Source organism: Aplidium turbinatum, chromosome 15 (assembly GCF_918807975.1).
Source record: "Aplidium turbinatum chromosome 15, kaAplTurb1.1, whole genome shotgun sequence".
NCBI classification, from domain to species: domain Eukaryota; kingdom Metazoa; phylum Chordata; class Ascidiacea; order Aplousobranchia; family Polyclinidae; genus Aplidium; species Aplidium turbinatum.
In genome coordinates, this window is record NC_137486.1 from 15,152,194 (window position 1) to 15,171,488 (window position 19,295).

A 19,295-nucleotide genomic window follows, 5' to 3' on the forward strand; every position below is an offset into this window, starting at 1 on the left:
CAGCCACACCCTAATATGCGGCGTATACGTACATCTCTGCATTATACAGTACTCGGCTGGCAAGCCGGCGGTTGTGTTAGACTACCGATCGATTGAAACGTGAACACGTTACGTTTCTGTATAGGCTAGGTTACCTACTTTTGAACATTATAATTCCAAAATAATATCTATAATATTCATATTTATCGATATTTTATGACTTGTACCGGATTTTATTAAATTGTAGCAAAAATAACTCTGAAAGTAGTCCAAAAGGTAGCAAGTATAAAAGGATTGTAGCGGATGAGTTTTAATCCGCTACAGTGGTGACATCTGGCATCACTGGCTGCCTTAGCGGGTGAGCGCAGTCTGACTCGGCGCCGACGTCACGTTTCATCTGGTAAGGTAAGGTTACGATATATGAGAAATATTGATTATTATGCATTTTGAAGAGTAAATTTTAAAAAAGGCCAAATCTAGAAAAAGGCCAAACGTATAATTTCTAAGGCCAACAGACTTTAAAAAAGGCCAAATTCGACAAATTTGGCCTTAAAAAGGCCAATCTGGCCACCCTGTTCCATACAGAAAAGTGCTATGTATTAAAGATCACATTTTCTCGTGTACAGAATGTAAAAACAACGCTTCCATCAAAAAATTTGAGATCATATCCAGAGGCAGGTCTGAGTATCAAACTAAAATCTTAGAAGCCTTGTACATAAAACGTAACAATACACCTTTGAACAGACAATTGTATTGTATGCTTGCGGCTCATCTTTCTTGCTCTCTGTATTTTAAAATTAGGTTTTATTCGCACTATGCCTTTCTACCACATCATGTGATCTGTTCAACACCTTTTGATGCAGTTACCTTTGATTCTCGCAGAGCCTATATCGTAGGCCTACCATATTTTCATCGCCTAAAAAGAGGACACGTTTTGCCAGCGAGTAAAATACAAGTAGAATGTTACGTATGAAGAATTTTTTACATCCTTTTGGATAATTATAGAAGTATGCAGCAAAACTTGCTGCAAAAAAAACAGACAAATTTGTTTTTCACAAGCTGATTTGTGTGACAAAATAAAAATGTGATGTGATGATGTAATAAAAATGTGAAGCAGGCAGTATCTGTAGGTAGCCATGTCTTAACTTTGTTCAGAAAAAAAGGATCAGCTTTAACGAAATCATAAAGTTACTTGCACTAAATATGATTTAAGTTGTATACAGCTGTTAATGAGATGCTAGACTAGAACAGACTCAACTAAAAGGCTGATTCATTCCTTGCATTATTGTGGCTGCATCACAGATAAAATTTATTCTACATTTGCACCCACATAAGTTGTACGGTACCGTAAGTATCCAACTATCCATGCCACGATATATTTTGCTATAGAAATAGGTTATAGCCTATGTTATGCATAGTAGCCTACACATTGGATTATTTTTTTCAATTTGCTTCACTTGACAAATTGGCCAAACTATTAAGTTCCAATGTAGTTTGCTTCAATGAACGTCTAAGATTGTTTAGATTTAGAACAACAGATCAAATAACTCAGTACGCCAATGCTTTTTCGACAATCTATCAATCAACATGTTGCATTTATACAGAAATGGTTGGAAATTGCAAAAAAGTCGCATAACAATGAAATCCTGTTGAAAGGAAACTGAAAGTGTAAAAAAGAGGACATTTGAGCATTTTTGGGTGTCCTCGGAGGACAATTTATTTTTCTTCAAAAAAGAGGACAAATCTTCTTAAAAGAGGACTATGGTAGCCCTACTATATCGTTGAGTTTGAGCTAGTCAGAAGTACTGTGCAGTTTTTGTTTTTTTCCTGTTTATAGTTATAATAACCATTGTATTTTATGCAGATGTAGTAAAATTGTATATGTGTTATTCCTGTCGAAAATATGTCGAAAAACGTTCGATACTTAATTTGTTACGTAGTTTTATGTTTATGTAAATGTAATAAACTTGAAGATGTTAAACTTGACAGTGGCGGCTCGTCATAAGGGACTGTGGGACTGCAGCCCCCCAACATTTTTGTGCATATGTGAATTATAATACATATAGATAGTTTAACAATTTGTAAAGGCTTCAGATAGTAATAACTATATTTGATTTAGATAGTTTTGCCATGTTTTTTTTTCTTTATTTTGCTTGAAGAATTAAAAAATTCTTAATATTGATTTTTTTGTAATAAATTTTTTTTTAATTTTTTAATAAATAAAAACATTAATTGGCAACTCTGGGTCTGCAAATTTTGCAGATTCGGTGTTGCTTTGTTCTTTTTTTTATGACGTAGATTTTTCAGAAAAAAGTTTTCTAGCATCACTGAACAAGCGCAGTGGGGACTGCAAATAGAACGGAAAAACCTAGAACATCACACAACTCAGGCGAAAGAGAAATTGATAAAAGAAAACTAATCGGGAAAAAATGATGGTTTGCGAAAATGAGAGAATTGAAAGTAGGCTACAGTAGTTACTTTTATACTTGTGATGAAAGGAAAAGCGAGATGTTTAATTTTGCATCTAATTTACTTTTTTCAATTTTTTCTTTGGCCTTAGTTGTGTGATGTTCTAGGCGTTACCAAATAGAACAGACCCTGGTCAGGGATTCCAACTTTGGTTCTCGTAAATCTTTCGGGTAAGTGTGTGGAAGCTATCGGTGATTAGGTAAAGGGATCGGAGGTTACTTTTCTTGATCTGTGTTTTGAGAAGTCACTGAGACAGACTGGTTTTGATGTGAAGTTAAGCCAATTACTGTAGGCTAATTATTTTTAATCATTTCAGACCAGTAGAAACATAAGATGTATTGTTCACGCTTGTCTTGAAAAGAATTATTAGGCTGAGATATTGTCAAGTAAGACTTCAAATATGTGATACAGGTTTGCACACTTAGAAAATCGGTGTCCAGTACGCAACTTTCTAAAAGGTACCATAAAAAGATCCCCTTTAAGCAACAAAGGAAAAACGTAGATAAGAGCTAAATTAACTCATCGGTTTGGCCCTGGCTGATTTGGCGCTGAGGGTTATAGGACGGTGGTAGTCATTGCACTGACGTGGGTTTGATTCCCACCACTGCTATGCTCTTTTTTTCTTCCGTTATTACCAAACAAAGTTTGAAGGAGATTTTTAATGGTACCGTACCCGGTGCCGGTCTTTGAGGTGTGCAAACCGTGCGATCGCACAGGGCCCACAAATTAATTAAGGGGCCCGCAATTTACTCAGAAAATGCAGTAATTTTTGTCATTTCCAATGGAAAAATTCAATTCGATTCACAATTAAGCAAGTACTGGTATCCTTATAGTCAGTTGCGGCTTCAGCTGTATTTCCGAAAAATGCCAAAGAAAACGTGATCTTATCGTTTTGCTATGCCACCGAACAGGGAAAGCACCATACTCAAATTTTTTTTGAACATGCTCTCAGAATACAACTAATTCAATGTAATTTTTCAAAATTTTTGCCCGCCGGCCATCACCCCCCCCCTTCCCTTTCAACATACCTAGCTACGCTACGGAATTGGATCATTGTCATTGGGGCCCGCAAAGGATATTCCGCACAGGGCCCGAAATACCCTAAGACCGGCACTGCCGTACCTTTTCAAAACTTGCGTCCGGTACAGGTTTATAATTATTTACGTTAGGTTACTGGTTGATGCAGCCCCCTCCCATGCTTTAAGACCACGAGCCGCCACTGAAACTTGATCACGTTGCTCGGCTTCGTATGCCTATGGTCAGTGATGTACGCGCATACAAAAAATATTGACGCCGTCAGCGTAAATGCAAACGTTCGAAAAAACATACGCCGTATGTGTCAACGCAACTTGTAAAAAAAAGTTGGCGGCGTCAACGTCAGCGCATACACTAGCGTAAACTACTTTTGTTTGCTCGGTGCCAAACATTCACACGGTATAAACCACTCGAAACAAACAAGTTTTATTTTGAATTTCCACGAAGAAACACAAGCATCTGAAAGTGTTCATCTGACATTTTGCTGTGTTTTGGTTCCAATATGTCTTTGCCCATTGAAAACATTTTTTCAACTGCAGCGCTGGAAGGTATTGGTGTGTTGTAGAGAAAAAATAAGGCATATGCAGCTAATAAGGCCCGACCAGTAATAAGGCCCACCCCTTGGATCTCCGTTGTTACAAATCTTTTAAACAAAATTGGAAGCTCTGATTGCTGCTATGGTGAATTGAGACTAACTGGTAAAGTTTCACAGCCTAAAGTTGAGAACTTTTTGAGTTACGGAAAGTTGAAGTTTGGGGGGACTGAAATTGAGTGGTTTTATTAATTTTCACATATTTTAGACTGTTCTGCAGTTAACAAACCGCTTTGACTTCCTTTTTTTTGCATTTTATGTGAAAGATATGTGCATGCTGATGCAGTAAAACCAATAAATTTGAACTTTTTTTCTAATTAAAGCAAGACTGATAATGATGATCAGACTAGGCTAATTTTGGTAATGAGGCCCATGGGCCCCTGGGGTAACGTTGTGCACCCCTGGTTAAGAAAGTGAGGGTTAAAGACTTGAGTGGCCTAAACAATTCTTGTTACACCATTAATCCAATTTGTTATTGCAATGGAAATATCATAATTTCAGAATCAAAATACTTTATCATCCCTACCATATCTAAAAACACCATGTCGCTTTTTAAAAAATGGAGCATGGGGCGGGGGAGGGAATAGTTGTCACTGTGTATTTAATTATTAGTTATGTGCCTGTGTTGTAGATTAGAATTTGTTTTGTGGTGTTGTTATAGTGAAAATACACCTTTTCCATCACTTTTGGTGCTAATTCAAACCGGGCCTTATTCACAACACGTGCATCTAATAACGCCCGCTTGAGATTTTTTTTATTTTTTTAATATTTTACAACCCTTTTTACTTAGAAACTTGTTTCATAGATATGTTGTTTAGATAGACCCAAAGTATCCTCGTTCCAAGTTTCGTTCAAAATTATGCAGTATTTAGAAAAATATTGAGGTTTGAAAATTAGCGGGCCTTATTAGCTGCAGGTGCTTACATTAAAAAGTAAGCGTTGATGCTATGCGCTAAAAAACCGCGAAAACTTTACGGCGTAGCCTCAAGTGCAAACTATCCAAAAAAAATGTGGCCGCAAGCGTTAGCGCAAACAAAAAGTCTACGCCGCAATTATGCGGCGTAGAATTTGCGGCGTATAGCCTACGTACATCTCTGCCTATGGTTCAATTGAGTTTATAAGGAAAATTGTTCTATCTTTCTTAACCAATGCGCCGCGGCGCAATGGTGGTAGCTGGTTCGTAGGCTACGGAAAACTGTCCTATGTTAAAGTGCCTACCTGAAAAAACAACGGCAAATTTCATCTCTAAAAATGGAAACGTGGCGTAGCTTGTCTCTGACAAGAATGAAAAAGCAGATTCCTGCAGTTATAGTTTCGTAGGCTATAACAGCATAAAAATTGTTCGTGTCCAGTGTCCACAGCTCATCTCTTCCGTAATGAAGAGAACGAAAAAAAGGAGACCGTCCAGCGCAAGAGAAAGAAAATAAGCTATTTGAGTTTGCTAGCTTGGATATTGCAAGCAAATGAAAATCAAGTTCGTTTAAGAAAACTCGCAGCGTTTTTTGAAGGTAGGCTACTTCACAGATCCTTTGAGGACCACCGACTCCACTTTGAGAACCACTGCTAATACAATAATAATAATCATGTTTTACTGTATTTGCGCCCATTGCGATAACATATACTGTATATAGTTTCGGGAGAGAGTTTGCTTTTTTATACCAAAGGCAGGCAAGACACAACAATAACACAGGGTTGAGCATTACAACAGTATATTACATATTTACAATAGTTCAACATTCAAACGTTTTCGACTTAACTTAAGTCCTGCGTGTTTCTCGATGCTTTTAGTTAGTTAGTTACGGTAGTCACTGTCAAGAAGTGAAATTTATAGTAGTTTATAAATATTTACAGATTCCTGATGAGGACTTAAGTTAAGTCGAAAACGTTTGAATGTTGAACTCTTGTAAATATGTAATATACTGTTGTAATGCTCAACCCTGTGTTATTGTTGTGTCTTGCCTGCCTTTGGTATATACTGTAGACCAGTGTTGTACGTTGACGCCGTCAATTTGACGGCGTCATTTGACGGCGTCAACTTTTTGTTGACGCTGAGGCTAGCGCCGTCAATTTATTTTTCAGTTGACGGAAGTGATAGCGCCGTCAACTATTTTGCCGATTTTAAGCGTCAAGCGCTAAGCGTCATTTTTTGTTTTCATGGAAAATCTCGTTTCACAATGTATTCTGGCCTGCGCGACTCATCCGAATTACCGGCTTTTGCGTTGGTTGGAATGGCTCCCTGGAATACATGGGGAAGAAGTTCTCCAAATGGTGATCACCCATGTATTGAGAACGAGGGATCAGAGACAGAAAGCGAAAAATCCATGAATGGCATCGCGGACGTTGAACATACTTTATTTCAAGAGCTCTATGCCCCTGAAAAGAGCGATGTTGGTGCAGTGGACCTCGTTAAAAGATTTATACGTGCTAAACTATCACAGCACGCTTGGAACAGTGATACCTTTTCGACTAAACGTTTTCAACTTGTTTTTGAAATACAACACACCAATACCAACCAGCGCTGCTGTGGAACGCATGTTTTCACTTGGAAAGGACAATATGCGCAGGGGCGCCGGAAGCGGGGGGGAGCAGGGGGAGCGGATGCCCCCTTGCTCTCAAATTTCTGTGGATGGGGAGGGAAGAGGGAGCAATGGTGCCCTTTTAAGGTCATGTAAGCTACTGCACACTTTGCAATATAACAATTTATGCTTTTCGCTTTTAGCCTAATTATAAGGTTCTATTTTTGCCTCAAAATAATATTCACGACACAAAATTCTCCATCACAGTAAGTTATATTACATCATTATAAAATAGCATGATGCCCTTCCGTGCCATTGTTCTTTGTATAGCGGACACTTGTATCATTACTCGATAATGAGCTGATAGATGAGCATTATCGCTATATCTTATCTTAAAACTTACAAAAAAAATTGGCCTTTCAGCAACAAAAGTGCCCTTTTTTCATACTCCTGCCCATCCAGTCAAAAATCGCTCCGGCGCCCCTGAATATGCGTCCTAAACACAGCAGATTGTCAGACAAACGTTTTGAAATGCTTGTTTTTCTGCAAGGAAATAACTAATAGGCTGAGCAGCTAATTACAATACAGTCCCAAAACATAATACCTGCTCTTTATTTATACTATAGCTATTGTTAGCCTGAACTTGGTTGAAATATTTCCGTTTTATGAGACGCTGGCAAAAAATAGCGCTAGAAATTAGCGCTGACGCCGTCAATTTCTTTAAGAGCTTACGCAGTCCTTTACGCCGTAAAGTTTTTAGGCAATTCGCGCTGACGCCGTCAAATTATTTCAATGACGCGTACAACACTGCTGTAGCTTCTCGCAATACCAGAAATGCAATTGACAAGGATAATTTTTATGTTCCTCAATATTCATCTTCAATACTTCAACGTAGTTTCAAGTATACAGGAGTGGAAATTTGGAATTCAATCCCATTGGAAATAAGAAAAAAATCACCTAATTCATTTAAAAAAATTTATAAAAGTTTACTACTATCATTTTACCAATGATGATCTTCAGGACTATGTAGAACTTATATTACATGATGTATTTTGTGTTCATTCAAGCAATTATACCGTAAATTTATGTTTTAGATTCTTTTGCCTCGCTTCATTGATGTTTAATTTGTTACTTTTTCTTTTGTTGAGGGTGGCTGCTCGACTAGAAGACCTTCCAGGTCACTTCGCAGCCACCCGTTGCAGTATCCACACATAACACATTTTACGTTATCGTTTGTTTTATCCGATTTTGTTGAATATGTGTGTTTATACTCGCAACAAATAAAATGTCAATCAATCAATCAATGTAGACTAGAGTAGACTACACGGTAGGCACTTTAACATGCAGATATCCAATCCAGCACGAACCAATCAGAAGCTACGCTTTTCATGACGTCATCAAGATTGCGTTTGTGAAGAATAAAGGAAAAACGCAAATTCTAGCTAAATTAAATCATCGCTTTGCCATCGGTTGGCTTGGCGCATTGGGTTAGGGCGGTAGTAGTCATTACAATGACGTGGGGTTGATTGCCACCTCTGCTATAGCTCTTTTTTCTTCTGTAATTACCAAACAAAGTTCAAAGTAATTATTAATTATATTTTTGCATTTAATTATTAATTCTCTGGCTGAATGCTGGAATGGTCACAATAGCAGATAACGTAGATAACGTACAGATAACGTAGCATCTCATTGGTTCGTGGTTGGATTGGATACGCGCGTGGATTATTAGAAATCTGCTTGTTAAAGTGCCTACCAGACTACACTGCGATCACAGATGCGATACAACAGACGACAGGAAGCAACGAAGTGGAATATAGCCTAGTCTTCGAGTCGTCCGCCCCGTTAGCTCAGTGGTTACGCGCCAGGCTCAAGATCCCGCAGCGCTGGTTCGACTCTTGGGTGTGCGCTTTCAGCAACGCATTTCAGGACGGTAGGCACTTTATTACCCACTCGTCGAAGAGTGCCTGTTTTTCAATGTGAAATTGCTTTGTGTTTTAGTCACAATTTTCCTTATAAACTCCATTGATTGCAGTCATTAAGATCCTTCTTGCACTCAGTTCAGTTGCAGAAGAAAAAATAGTATTAGCAGAGGGTGGGAATCGAACCCACGAAATCGAAATTACTACTCCTCTGCCCTAACCATTAGGCAACAATGGTTGTGGCGAAGTATTCAGTTAAATTTCTTCGTATCAAAGTTTTTCGATCAGAATATCACGTGTCGAGTCACATGACTGAAATCAGCTGAATCGCGAGTACGCTTTTTCGACGAGTTGGTGAAGTTAAAGTGCCCCTGACAGGTTGGATCCAAGTATAGTAACTTTTTAAAGCATTTTCTAGCGCAGAATTATACTTAGCGAACTTTTTAATCTTAACCTCGTAGCTCGACTGGTTAGGGCGTAATTTAATCAAACGACTGCTCCGCAGCGCCACCACAGGCGAAACTCCATATTTCACTGCTCTGGGACGACTTTGGTGGTATTACGTCATCCTAAGTGGACGTCGTTCTCAACGGATGAAACAAACGCTTCCTAGATGTAATTAGTGGATCACAGTTTGGTCGGAGTTGGTACAAGCGGTTGCTTTTTTCGAAGATTTATTGTTTTTTGCAGTTTAATAAAACTGTACTGGATACGTTCCTACAAAACCTAAAGTATACTTTAAGTGAAAAATGAAGAAATCGTACGAATCATTATTCATATTTAATTCATCATCACTATTCAAAAATAAATAAAAGTTCTCTCTCTCTCTCATAATGTGCCTTCAGTTGGCCATTGAAATCCTGTGTAACGGCCATCTGGAACTGGAAAATTGTTTCGGATTCGCCAAACAATGCATGACGGCATCACAATCCGATTGTTGGTTCCGAGAGCATCACCTTGTAGTATACACTCCAACACATGCCTGTAGGCATTTTTACTTTAGTGGTATTAACAAAATCATCTTCAGTGAAGTGAACATATACGACTAGTTTTGTATGGCCCATCCCACTTTCGAACACTTGAAGAAAATTTTAATCATTTTCTTCTCAGTAGCTTGTTTTGTGGGAAAGTGGGAAAAGAAAGCACACGGTCTTTGTCACTGACAATGCCACATAAACAGCAATTTGTAGGCATTGCCTCAACCATAAATTAAAGGTGCTGTTTGTGAGATACTGTTGTTACACTGCAAATGGCTATAGCCAGATTAGGACAAATAAAAAAGTATGAAAATTGTAGCCCTATGAAACTGCAATTTTAATTGAATTGAGATGCTGTTTGATAAAAGTAAACTCAACCTATTTGATCGAAACCTGATAGTTATAATAAGTTCACTTTTTCATTTCGGTAATTCTTAATTTGCACATGCTTTAGACCAACAGAGCCCCACACATTCACGTTTTGCAGTAGCCGTACCATACTTCACCAAGTCATCACAGAGAAAGAATGTATCCTTCCCGCTTACTGTGACGTCACAGCGGTGTTGCCATTTTTATTTTCGCAATTGAATGAGTGCCAGATTCGCCGATGTCAACGAAAGTTTGCAAGCGTGTAACTTAGTAGCCTGTTGATATTTTTTACGATTTGCTGGTCAGGGAAGTTTGTTAGTGTCATCTTTTTGGTATCTTAGATAAATTTAGCGAATTTATTTACCTGTCAGAGGCACTTTAAAGTGCCTACCTTTCAGGACTGCTTTCCATTCAGCGGCACCTAGTGAATGGAATAATTCTCTGGCAACAACATTTCAACAATCGTAAAACTTCACTCTGCCAATGTCGGTAACCGGCAGTGTTGTAGCCTACGCGTCAATGAAATAAATTGACGGTGTCAGCGCGAATTGCCTAAAAACTTTACGGCGTAAAGTACTGCGTCAGCTCTTAAAGAAATTGACAGCGTCAGCGCTAATTTGTACCGTAGTGCTATTTCAGCCAGGGTCTCACAAAACAGAAGTATTGCACCTAAGTTTAGGCTAACAATGACTATAAATAAAAAGCAGGTTTTATGTTTTGAGACTGTAGCCTTCTGTAATTAGCTGCTTAGCTTCTTAGTTATTTCCTTGTAGAAACACAAGTCTTTCAAAACGTTTGTCTGACAAGCTGCTGCGTGTGGGACGCATAATACCCTTTCCGAGTGAAAACATGCGTTCCACAAATCCACAGCAGCGCTGAATGGTAGGCTACTGGTGTGTTGTATTTCAAAAACAAGTCTTGAAAACGTTTAGGCCTACTTGGAAAGGGATCATTGTATCAAGCGTGCTGTGATGGCTTAGCATATATAAATCTTTTAACGAGGTCCACTGCACCAACATCGCTCATTTCAGGGGCATAAAGCTCTTGAAATAAAGTATCTTCAACTTCCGCGATGACATTCATTGATTTTTCGCTTTCTCTCTTGATCTCTTGTTCTCGATGCTGCTCACGATATGAGTGATCACCATTTGGCGAGCTTCTTCAGCTTGTACTCCAGGTAGCCATTAGAACCAACGCGAAAGCGAGTAATTCGGATGAACCGCGCTGGCCAGAATACACTGTGGCCGAGTGGTTAGCGCGTTGGGCTCGCAGTCGAGAGCCTGCATGTTCGACTCCAGCCACCCGCACTTGCTGTTGCTTCTCTGGGCAAGAAACTTTACGATAGTTGCCTCTACCCAGTGATCGATATCGAGTAATGGGTAGTACCAAATTTAAGTCATAAATAGAGTAGACAACCGGAAACAGACATTGCAGTCGGCTGCAGCGTGGGTCAGGTGTACGTCGGAAGGCGTAGACCGATGCATAGCGCTCAAGTCCGCTTTCCCGCAATGCAGGATAAAGATAATAAAACAAACAAACAAATTGTGAAGCTCTCATTGTAAAACGAGATTTTCCATGAAAACAAAAAATGACGCATAGCGCTTGACGCTTAAAATCGGAAAAATAGTTGACGGCGCTAACACTTTCGTCAACTTAAAGATAAACTGACGGCGCTAGCCTCAGCGTCAACAAAAAGTTGACCACGTCAAATGACGCCGTCAAATTGACGGCGTTAACGTACAATACTGGTAACCGGCCCTGCGTCAAGAGCCTCTACAAAGTATGCGAAACTACCAGGAATATCCTAACAAGTCTTTGTTGGTCCGAGGATAAAAATTTAAAACCAACCAACCAACCATTTTGGCTTGCCATGAAGCGTTTTTTGCCGAGATACAACGGCGTGCTCTGGGGCGGTATCGAACACACGTCCTTCGAACATCGTGCAGACGTTTTCACAACTCGGCTACGCAGCCGACTAAAGGCTAGGCCTATATATTTTTTCTCAAGCACAAATTTTTGAAATGCAAAAGTTTTTCCATTTTTTTTTAAATTTTTACCAGTAAGAAATTTAATAAGTCTCAAAGGAGACCTAACTTTTTGCTGGCATTATCGCCATCCCTTAGGAAGGGCCGGATTTAGCTGATGGGGGGGGGGCCGGGCACTTTTAGATCGGGGAACCCCCGTGCAAAAAAACTTTTGCGCCGATGGCGCGAAAAACCACCTCTGCGTCTACAGTAGCATTAATCCAGCACTGCACAGCATTTTTTAGAAACTTCAAAGGCTTAAAGAAAAGGAAAAATAATAATACAAAGTCACATTTTTCCACGTAGGGGGCCCTTCAGAAGGGGGGCCGGAGCACCTGCACCCTCTGCCCCCCTTAAATCCGGGCCTGCCCTTAGGCTACTATAATGATGAGAGATTTTCTTCAACAGGTGTATATTTAAAAAATAAATCAATTTTGAATTTATGTACCAGAATAACTTTGATATATATATATATTTTTTTTAAATTTTTAGTGAAATTACACAGAAGTAGCAAAAATCCTCTCATCCATCATTTCAGTATATATTGACTAATAGCCTACCTGCAAAATTTCATGCCATTCTGACAAGAAATAAATCAGTAGTGGTAAATTGAGTACGGTATAGCTGAAAACATCAAAAAATGACTCGAAGAAAACAGCATTTGAAAAACACGCATTAAAACACAAGCTACATTACACGATTACTCATATTAATCATTGTAAGTTTTGACACATAAAGACATTGAATAGAGTCAAAATTCTATCATATTCAGAATCGTGATGAAATTTACTGCTTTTTAAATACAAACGAATTATTTCCATCAGGATTGTCCCCTTAATAGCAAGCCAAACTAAGGGGAGCAGTTAACTTGAAAATTATGTGTCACTTACAGTGGCGTAGCCATAGGGTGGGGGGTTGGGGGTCACAACCGTGTCACAACCTTTGGCACGCGTGTGACGTCACGATATTGAGAATGATGCTTTCAGTCTCTATGTCTCTAAAACAAAGTTTGCCTAATTTTAAACGAAACTGCATTAAAAGAGCGCGTTTTGCCAATACCAAACATTCAAATATCTCAGCCAGGAATTAGCAACAAGAAAACATAGAGACTTAGCTTCATTTCGAAAAAATGCCGAAGAAAACATGATCATATCCTTTTGCTATGCCACCGGACAGCACCATTTTCAGGAATACTCATACTCACACTTTAGTTGAAAATGCTCTCAGAATGCACCAAATTCAGAGTAATTTTTCAAAAATTTTTGGGGAGGTCCCCAGACCCCCGTCGCTGGGTGCCGCTTTTGGCAAACACGCTGTCAAAACTTCCCCTTTCAAAATTCCTGGCTACGCCACTGGTCACTTCACTACTTCCTGTCGTCTGATTGCAGTGTACTGTATGTCATCGCATGGGCGCAAATACAGTAAAAACATGATTATTATTATTTACATCTATAAATTGTCTCTAAACTTGAACGAAGTACAAACCAGATGCAACGCTTGTGTTAATCGCATGTTTGCTGATGGTATTTGTTGTTTTTCTAGTTTACGTGGTCTCCAAGATGTTCTAAACTGCAGTGACGACTATGCCTCCAAACATGACATTGGTTTAATTGTAACAAATCTTTTGGTTTGTTATTTTCTAAACAATTTTAACTTTCTCGAGACCCACAGGTCTCGCTTTGGCCTGAGAAGATTTTCTTTGTTGAGTCGGTTAAGTAGGCTACTCAGGTGTTTGTATACATAACTGTTTATCTGATGAACCAGATATTTTGCGACAAGTGCGCTTTACTGCATCGCCAACAAATTAAAACTGCGATTTTATAAATGTTTAACGACAGTTAAGAATTTTTTGTTGGCCTACAGCAGTAAGGCAGCAATAATAGTGATAGGCCTAATGTTTTTTCACAAACAATAGGCCATGATCAGTAATGCAGTCTCGCGGTGTTTATCTCGCGTAATTTGCGGTAGATGCACAAAGCCAAAATTATTCCTACCAATTGTATTGTGGCAACACCAAATGTTGCTCCCAGTAAATAATGCAGCGTTTGACCACTTGCGCCAAACAACACGTGCAAGCACCCGACTTTATTGATAAAATGTTCCTCTTCTATACTTCCACAGTAGCATGTGTTAGTTGATAGCACCGAAGTTGACGTCTTATCTCTTGTTTCTTCTGTTCCCTGTTTGCAGCAAGTAGAAGGAAGTGTTTTACTGCTGTTTGCTTTACCACACTGCTGCGTTTCGTTCGCCCACCTTGTATCAAACCAATCCGTATAGGATTTTATTCCACAACATTGGAGGTCACTTTGTGCATGATCGATGGAATTCTCAATTCTGAAACATCAAAGCGAGTGCCTATGTTGGGATTTTTTCACCGAACACGTTCTGCAAGTCGCATTTTAGAAATAGGCCTAAATGTTGGATTGGCTACGTGGAGTTACAAAATAGTCCTAAACCTTCACTGCAATGTTGTTACAAATTTATGGACAACTGCGATACAGACGCGTTTTGTTAGCCTATGGTCCTACTCTCGGAAAAATCATGAAACAAATTTGATGCGTTTTTGGTGATGCTGCACAGCTTGTTACGATGATTGTTAATTTTGGGAAAAATATAGACACAGTTAGACTAGGCTGCTGTCTTTGGATGCACTAAATACAGTTATGTAGGCTACACTCGTTTCTGCTGTAGCCTACTTACCTTGGATTGTAGTTTTTTAAAGCGTTTGAGAAGCCCGTTTGGAAAGAGTGCTCTATTTTGTTCATGAAGATTATTGATGCAATTCCACCGGTCAACTCAGTGATAAAAACAAAACCAAGGAGGAAGGTATAGCAGTTTATAAGACATTTGTTATCTGGTGTCATAATAAAACAGATAATGTCAATACACGTTACATTCAAAAAGATCTAATGGCTTAAACTGACCATCGCAATAGCACGAGAAGCTGACGAGGTGTCAGCTCAGGGCCGTTGAGAGGATAATTTGGGATCGGTAACATTGAGTTCCTCGAAGCTCAAGCCAAGACACTTTTTAGAAAAACGCACCATATTCCTAGAATACGCAGCGGTTTATTCAAACTCCTAAACCTCTTGGAAAAGTTACAGTGCCCAATATCATGCCAGACCCAGTCCAAAAGTACCTCCTGGAAACGCTACTGTGTCACCTTATGTAGCCACAAGATGATTTTAATTTCATAAACGGAAGATTAGTAGGCGTATTATGCTTAGCTTTACAGCTCATTGCAAACGCATGAAAATAGGCTATTTGGCTATAACAGTTGTTTTAAAATAAGTAGCCTAAGCTTGGCTTTGAGGTGTTCGGCGTAGCCTACTGTAGACTAGGTAGACTAGGAAGTAACCATTTTTGAAACACTGTAGCTTAATGGAGAAAAGTAAAACTTCTCGTTTCGTATGTCTAGTTAAAATTTTCAGTAGCCTACGGAATGTATTTGTGACATTGTGACTTAGTTCACTGCTTGGTTTATAGTTAGCCACATTTACAGTAAAACATACTTTTGAAAGTTGACAGTATTCCAAAGAGTCCAGATATAACAATCAATCCTCCGGTTCCACAAAGAATCGCTGGTGTTAAGGATAGATTCAAGTCAGGTGATAATTCAAAGTAGTATTGTAAAGCTACCTACAATTATAGTACGTATCAAGAGTTATGTTATAATAATAATAATTAGTATCAATTCAATATAATTATCAAAAATCCTGTCCAGGTAATTAGTTTATTAGTGATATTGTTAACAATGTTGCCAATATATTTTTAATAAATTTTATTATAATCTATGTAGAAGCTATCCATCGCAAGCGCAAAATTGAGCATTCTGTAATGATAGGGCTGCTGCTACCTCATCAGAAGCACTGAGGGCGTCCACGTTTTGAAATTTTTAAGAATCTTTTAACATCGACAAACCAGGATTTTGTAAGTTTAATAAGAACAAGGGACGTTGGGTCGTTGTGGAGGATCACGTTAGCCGACGCTTTATTTAAGCAGGGCCGATGATAATGTAGAAGCTACAAGAAATCCCATTAGATTAAGGAATTATTTAATAGAGGGGCAAAGCACATGAAGTCTAGTCTTAGGCTACCAAGCGTATCCCATTTGAATTTATTTAGACAAAATGAAATCACACGATTTTATTTGTAGCTACAATAAACTTTAAAATCTTCACTAAAACAGAAGCAGATCTACAAAAAATGGGGTAACGGGACATCGGAGCTTCAATCAATAGTTTGGATCAAAAATTTCAAACAAAACTGACAATGTAAAATTTTAGGTCCAAAAAAGTAAATAGTAGGGCGTATGAGGAACTTGCCACGAGGATAATTGTGACAAATTTATCTTGTTTCAGTTCACGTTTTGTGCGTTTTTCCACCCAATGACGTTTTTTATTAGACGTACGGTACACAAATTCGATTTCTGTACAAGTCCAGAATATTGCATTATTCTTTCAGTTTTTGCAGGGCGCATAAAAATTTTTTCTACTTTGTTAATCCACTGCAGAAAACACATGTGCGGTATGTATCCGGTTAGATTAATGAAATGCAGTTAAGCAAATAATGAGAGCAAGATAACTTAGCAAAACGGAGAAAAACTGTATGTTTTTTCTCGGATTTTAAATGGCTGGCGACTAAGTGCCCACTGGGTCTACTTCCCCTATAAGAAAGTATTGTTTCGAGACTGACACAAGATAAAAGAACTTGCGTCAAAATGAAACATTGTGTTAGTTTCAAACACTTGTAAGCCCTGACAGTTTATGATATTTTTATAAGTGGTAAATGTTCAAAACCAAAAAGGTCAGTTATCATGCATTTTACACCACTTGCAGCATTCTGCGAGTTTTGTGGACTTCATGTTTGTTTCGATTTCATAACGAAACCAAAGTTAATAGTACAGGAAACATAACAGCCCTACAAACGAATTAATCTCAACTGGTCAAGTTTTTGGAAAAGTAGATTAGCAAAAGCGGTGTAAACTGCATGGAGCAGCAACAATTTCAGGATCAAGCAAAAACAGGGTCGGACCTGAATCTCAAAAACCAAAAACAGGATCGGATCCGGATCTTAAAAATCTTGGATCCGTACTCCTCTGGTAACCTGGACCCAAGTCAACCCTGTCAAATTTGTAAATCTTCATTCATTTGTTTGTTCATAGCTTATCAGAACAGTATCGTAGCCAGATGAGAGCATTTTCGGCTAACAAAATATGGCCCTTTTACATTGTTTCAACATCTACAAACGTTTAATAAATATAAAAAAAAACTGTTTTTACCGACAACGACGCGTTTCATTAATGATTTTATAGTTTAAATCAGTAATCTGCATGCGCACATTGGTTCTTGGACCATTTTCAAATTGTTAGGTCTAAATGTTTGAGAAAGAGTTTTAAAAAATACTTTTTTGACTCTAATATAGGCTTCTGTGCTTTTTGTTGCACTAGCTTCAGAATGAACGTTTGTAATTTAAAAGAAAAGTATTCTTTTTTTCATTTATCGATAGATTATTGCGTGGTAACTAATTCTACTCCAAGCTTTAAATGGGTAAGCCAAGTGCTGGAATCACCTATATTTAGGTTGCTGTACGCTCAGGGGCTGACCCAGAAAGTAGCCACAGGGGGACAGGGGGAATTTCAACAAAACACGATAACGTGTTGGTCTACACTTTATTTACTGTGTATTTGCAAGGTCGGATTACTGTAGATTACATAAACTTATAGTAGAATTACCTTGCAAATGCATTGTAAATAAAGTTATTTTTCTTTGTTTTAGAGGGGACAATCGCTCTCTTGGATTCGCCACTGGGTAGGCTGTGTGTGTACCTCGCGCAAGTGCATTGGGTTGTAACCTTATACCAGTCATTTGTATATGAAGAAGCGCACTTTACACAGGCTGCGCATCAGCTTGATAACTTATCACAAGAAGTGTCTTCAAGGCCTCACAGTGAAATCTGCACAACTGTAAAGTTTGTTGTGCTTAAATCACGGATTGTACCCCGAGGGTGTTTTAACAGCAACCCGCAACGCAGTGACGGCGTTGAAGCGGAATTTAAAGCCCAATTTTCATGTTTCATTTTGATGAAACGGGCTTACATCTTACATGCCATACACATCAACCATAACGAAACGTCACAAGAGCAACAAAGCAAACAACAATGATGAAAGCAAGCCAAGCACAAAGAAACTGGAATACGAATGTAACATTATACCGCCTGGGCTGGAAGTATATAGCTGACAATCCGTAGAAAAGTCTAGCCTGCAAGATGCCATGCTCCTTACATTATTTCCAACATTACTTATGTAAGATGCTGGTACCCTTTATTTTATTTTCAACATTCTGCCGTCAACAGCAGTTTAATCCAAGTAAAAGAGTAGCATAAGCTACTTCAATTAACTGTATGCCTACTTGCAAGCAAAACGATTTTCACAGCTTTTCAAAAAAGCACATAGCGTAAAGGTAAACTAGTACTCCAATCTAAAGAAACTATTATCACTCGGTACCTTTAATGTTGAAATTAGGTCTACAGTACAGCAAGAAATGTCAGAAGCGTTAGTACTATGGCTGTTCATGGTGGCCGAGATCTGTTTAAAACGATTAATGTTTGGTCTAATTGAAATGAGTTTTAATGCATGAAGGCGGTTAGCAATAAAACGATAAACAAATAAATCAAAAACAAGCTTCTTTCGAAATATTATTATTTTTGAGGTGAGAGGATTGAATAAATACCACTTGTTACGAAACTTAATTCGAAAAAAATATTGAAACACACTTGAAACCAGTCAAAATTAATGTTGAAACCTTTATACTAACAATAGAAATAGAAATTAAACCTACTAAATGCAGATCAGCCCGCAAGTAAGTTCTCAAAGTTAGGCTGGACTTGTTTCGACTTTCTATTAACTGCTTTGCAAGTTTTCGCAAGTAATCACATAATAAATGCTTAAATTAATTTAATCACAACACAATAGTCTGCTCACACTTACCAATCCATATATTCCAGTGGCTATAAAAAGAACGCCGGTGCAGAGAAAAAATATGGTAAAAATTGTCAGAAAAAGCTTCAGACAAGATAAAGCACGATATGGCTTTGCAGAAGACACCATCACAGAAATCAAATTCAAAATACTGGATAAATTGCACAACACATGTAGTTTGAACTCGTCTAAATAGCTTCAGTATGTAATGTTTTCAGTGGAAATCTTTTTCAGATATTTTCTCGTAATTTTTTCACTTCACTTTCAAAGGCTGCAGCGCTTGAATGAATGGTTGGTTGAACACCAGGCACTTGTACATGACGCCACTTGCTTGGTGACTTTCCAGGAAAAAAGAAGTTTGACGATAAACAATAAGCTCAATAAAAGGCTTCAGGGGTAGTTGAGTAATTTTTCAATGACTTCAGACCTTGGTATTT

At 38.4% G+C, this 19,295-nt stretch overlaps 1 protein-coding gene across 1 annotated transcript; it reads right to left on the bottom strand.

The window, feature by feature from the left end:
* Positions 1–11,876: 11,876 nt before the first annotated feature.
* LOC145784382 (tetraspanin-6-like) lies at positions 11,877–19,197 on the bottom strand. The gene is made up of 4 exons (XM_082596191.1): positions 18,868–19,197; positions 15,393–15,519; positions 14,581–14,734; positions 11,877–14,214 (listed from the first exon to the last, which is right to left on the bottom strand). The coding sequence occupies exons 1-4, from the start codon at positions 18,985–18,987 to the stop codon at positions 13,803–13,805; spliced, it is 813 nt and encodes a 270-aa protein (XP_082452317.1). The 5' UTR covers positions 18,988–19,197; the 3' UTR covers positions 11,877–13,802.
* Positions 19,198–19,295: the final 98 nt, after the last annotated feature.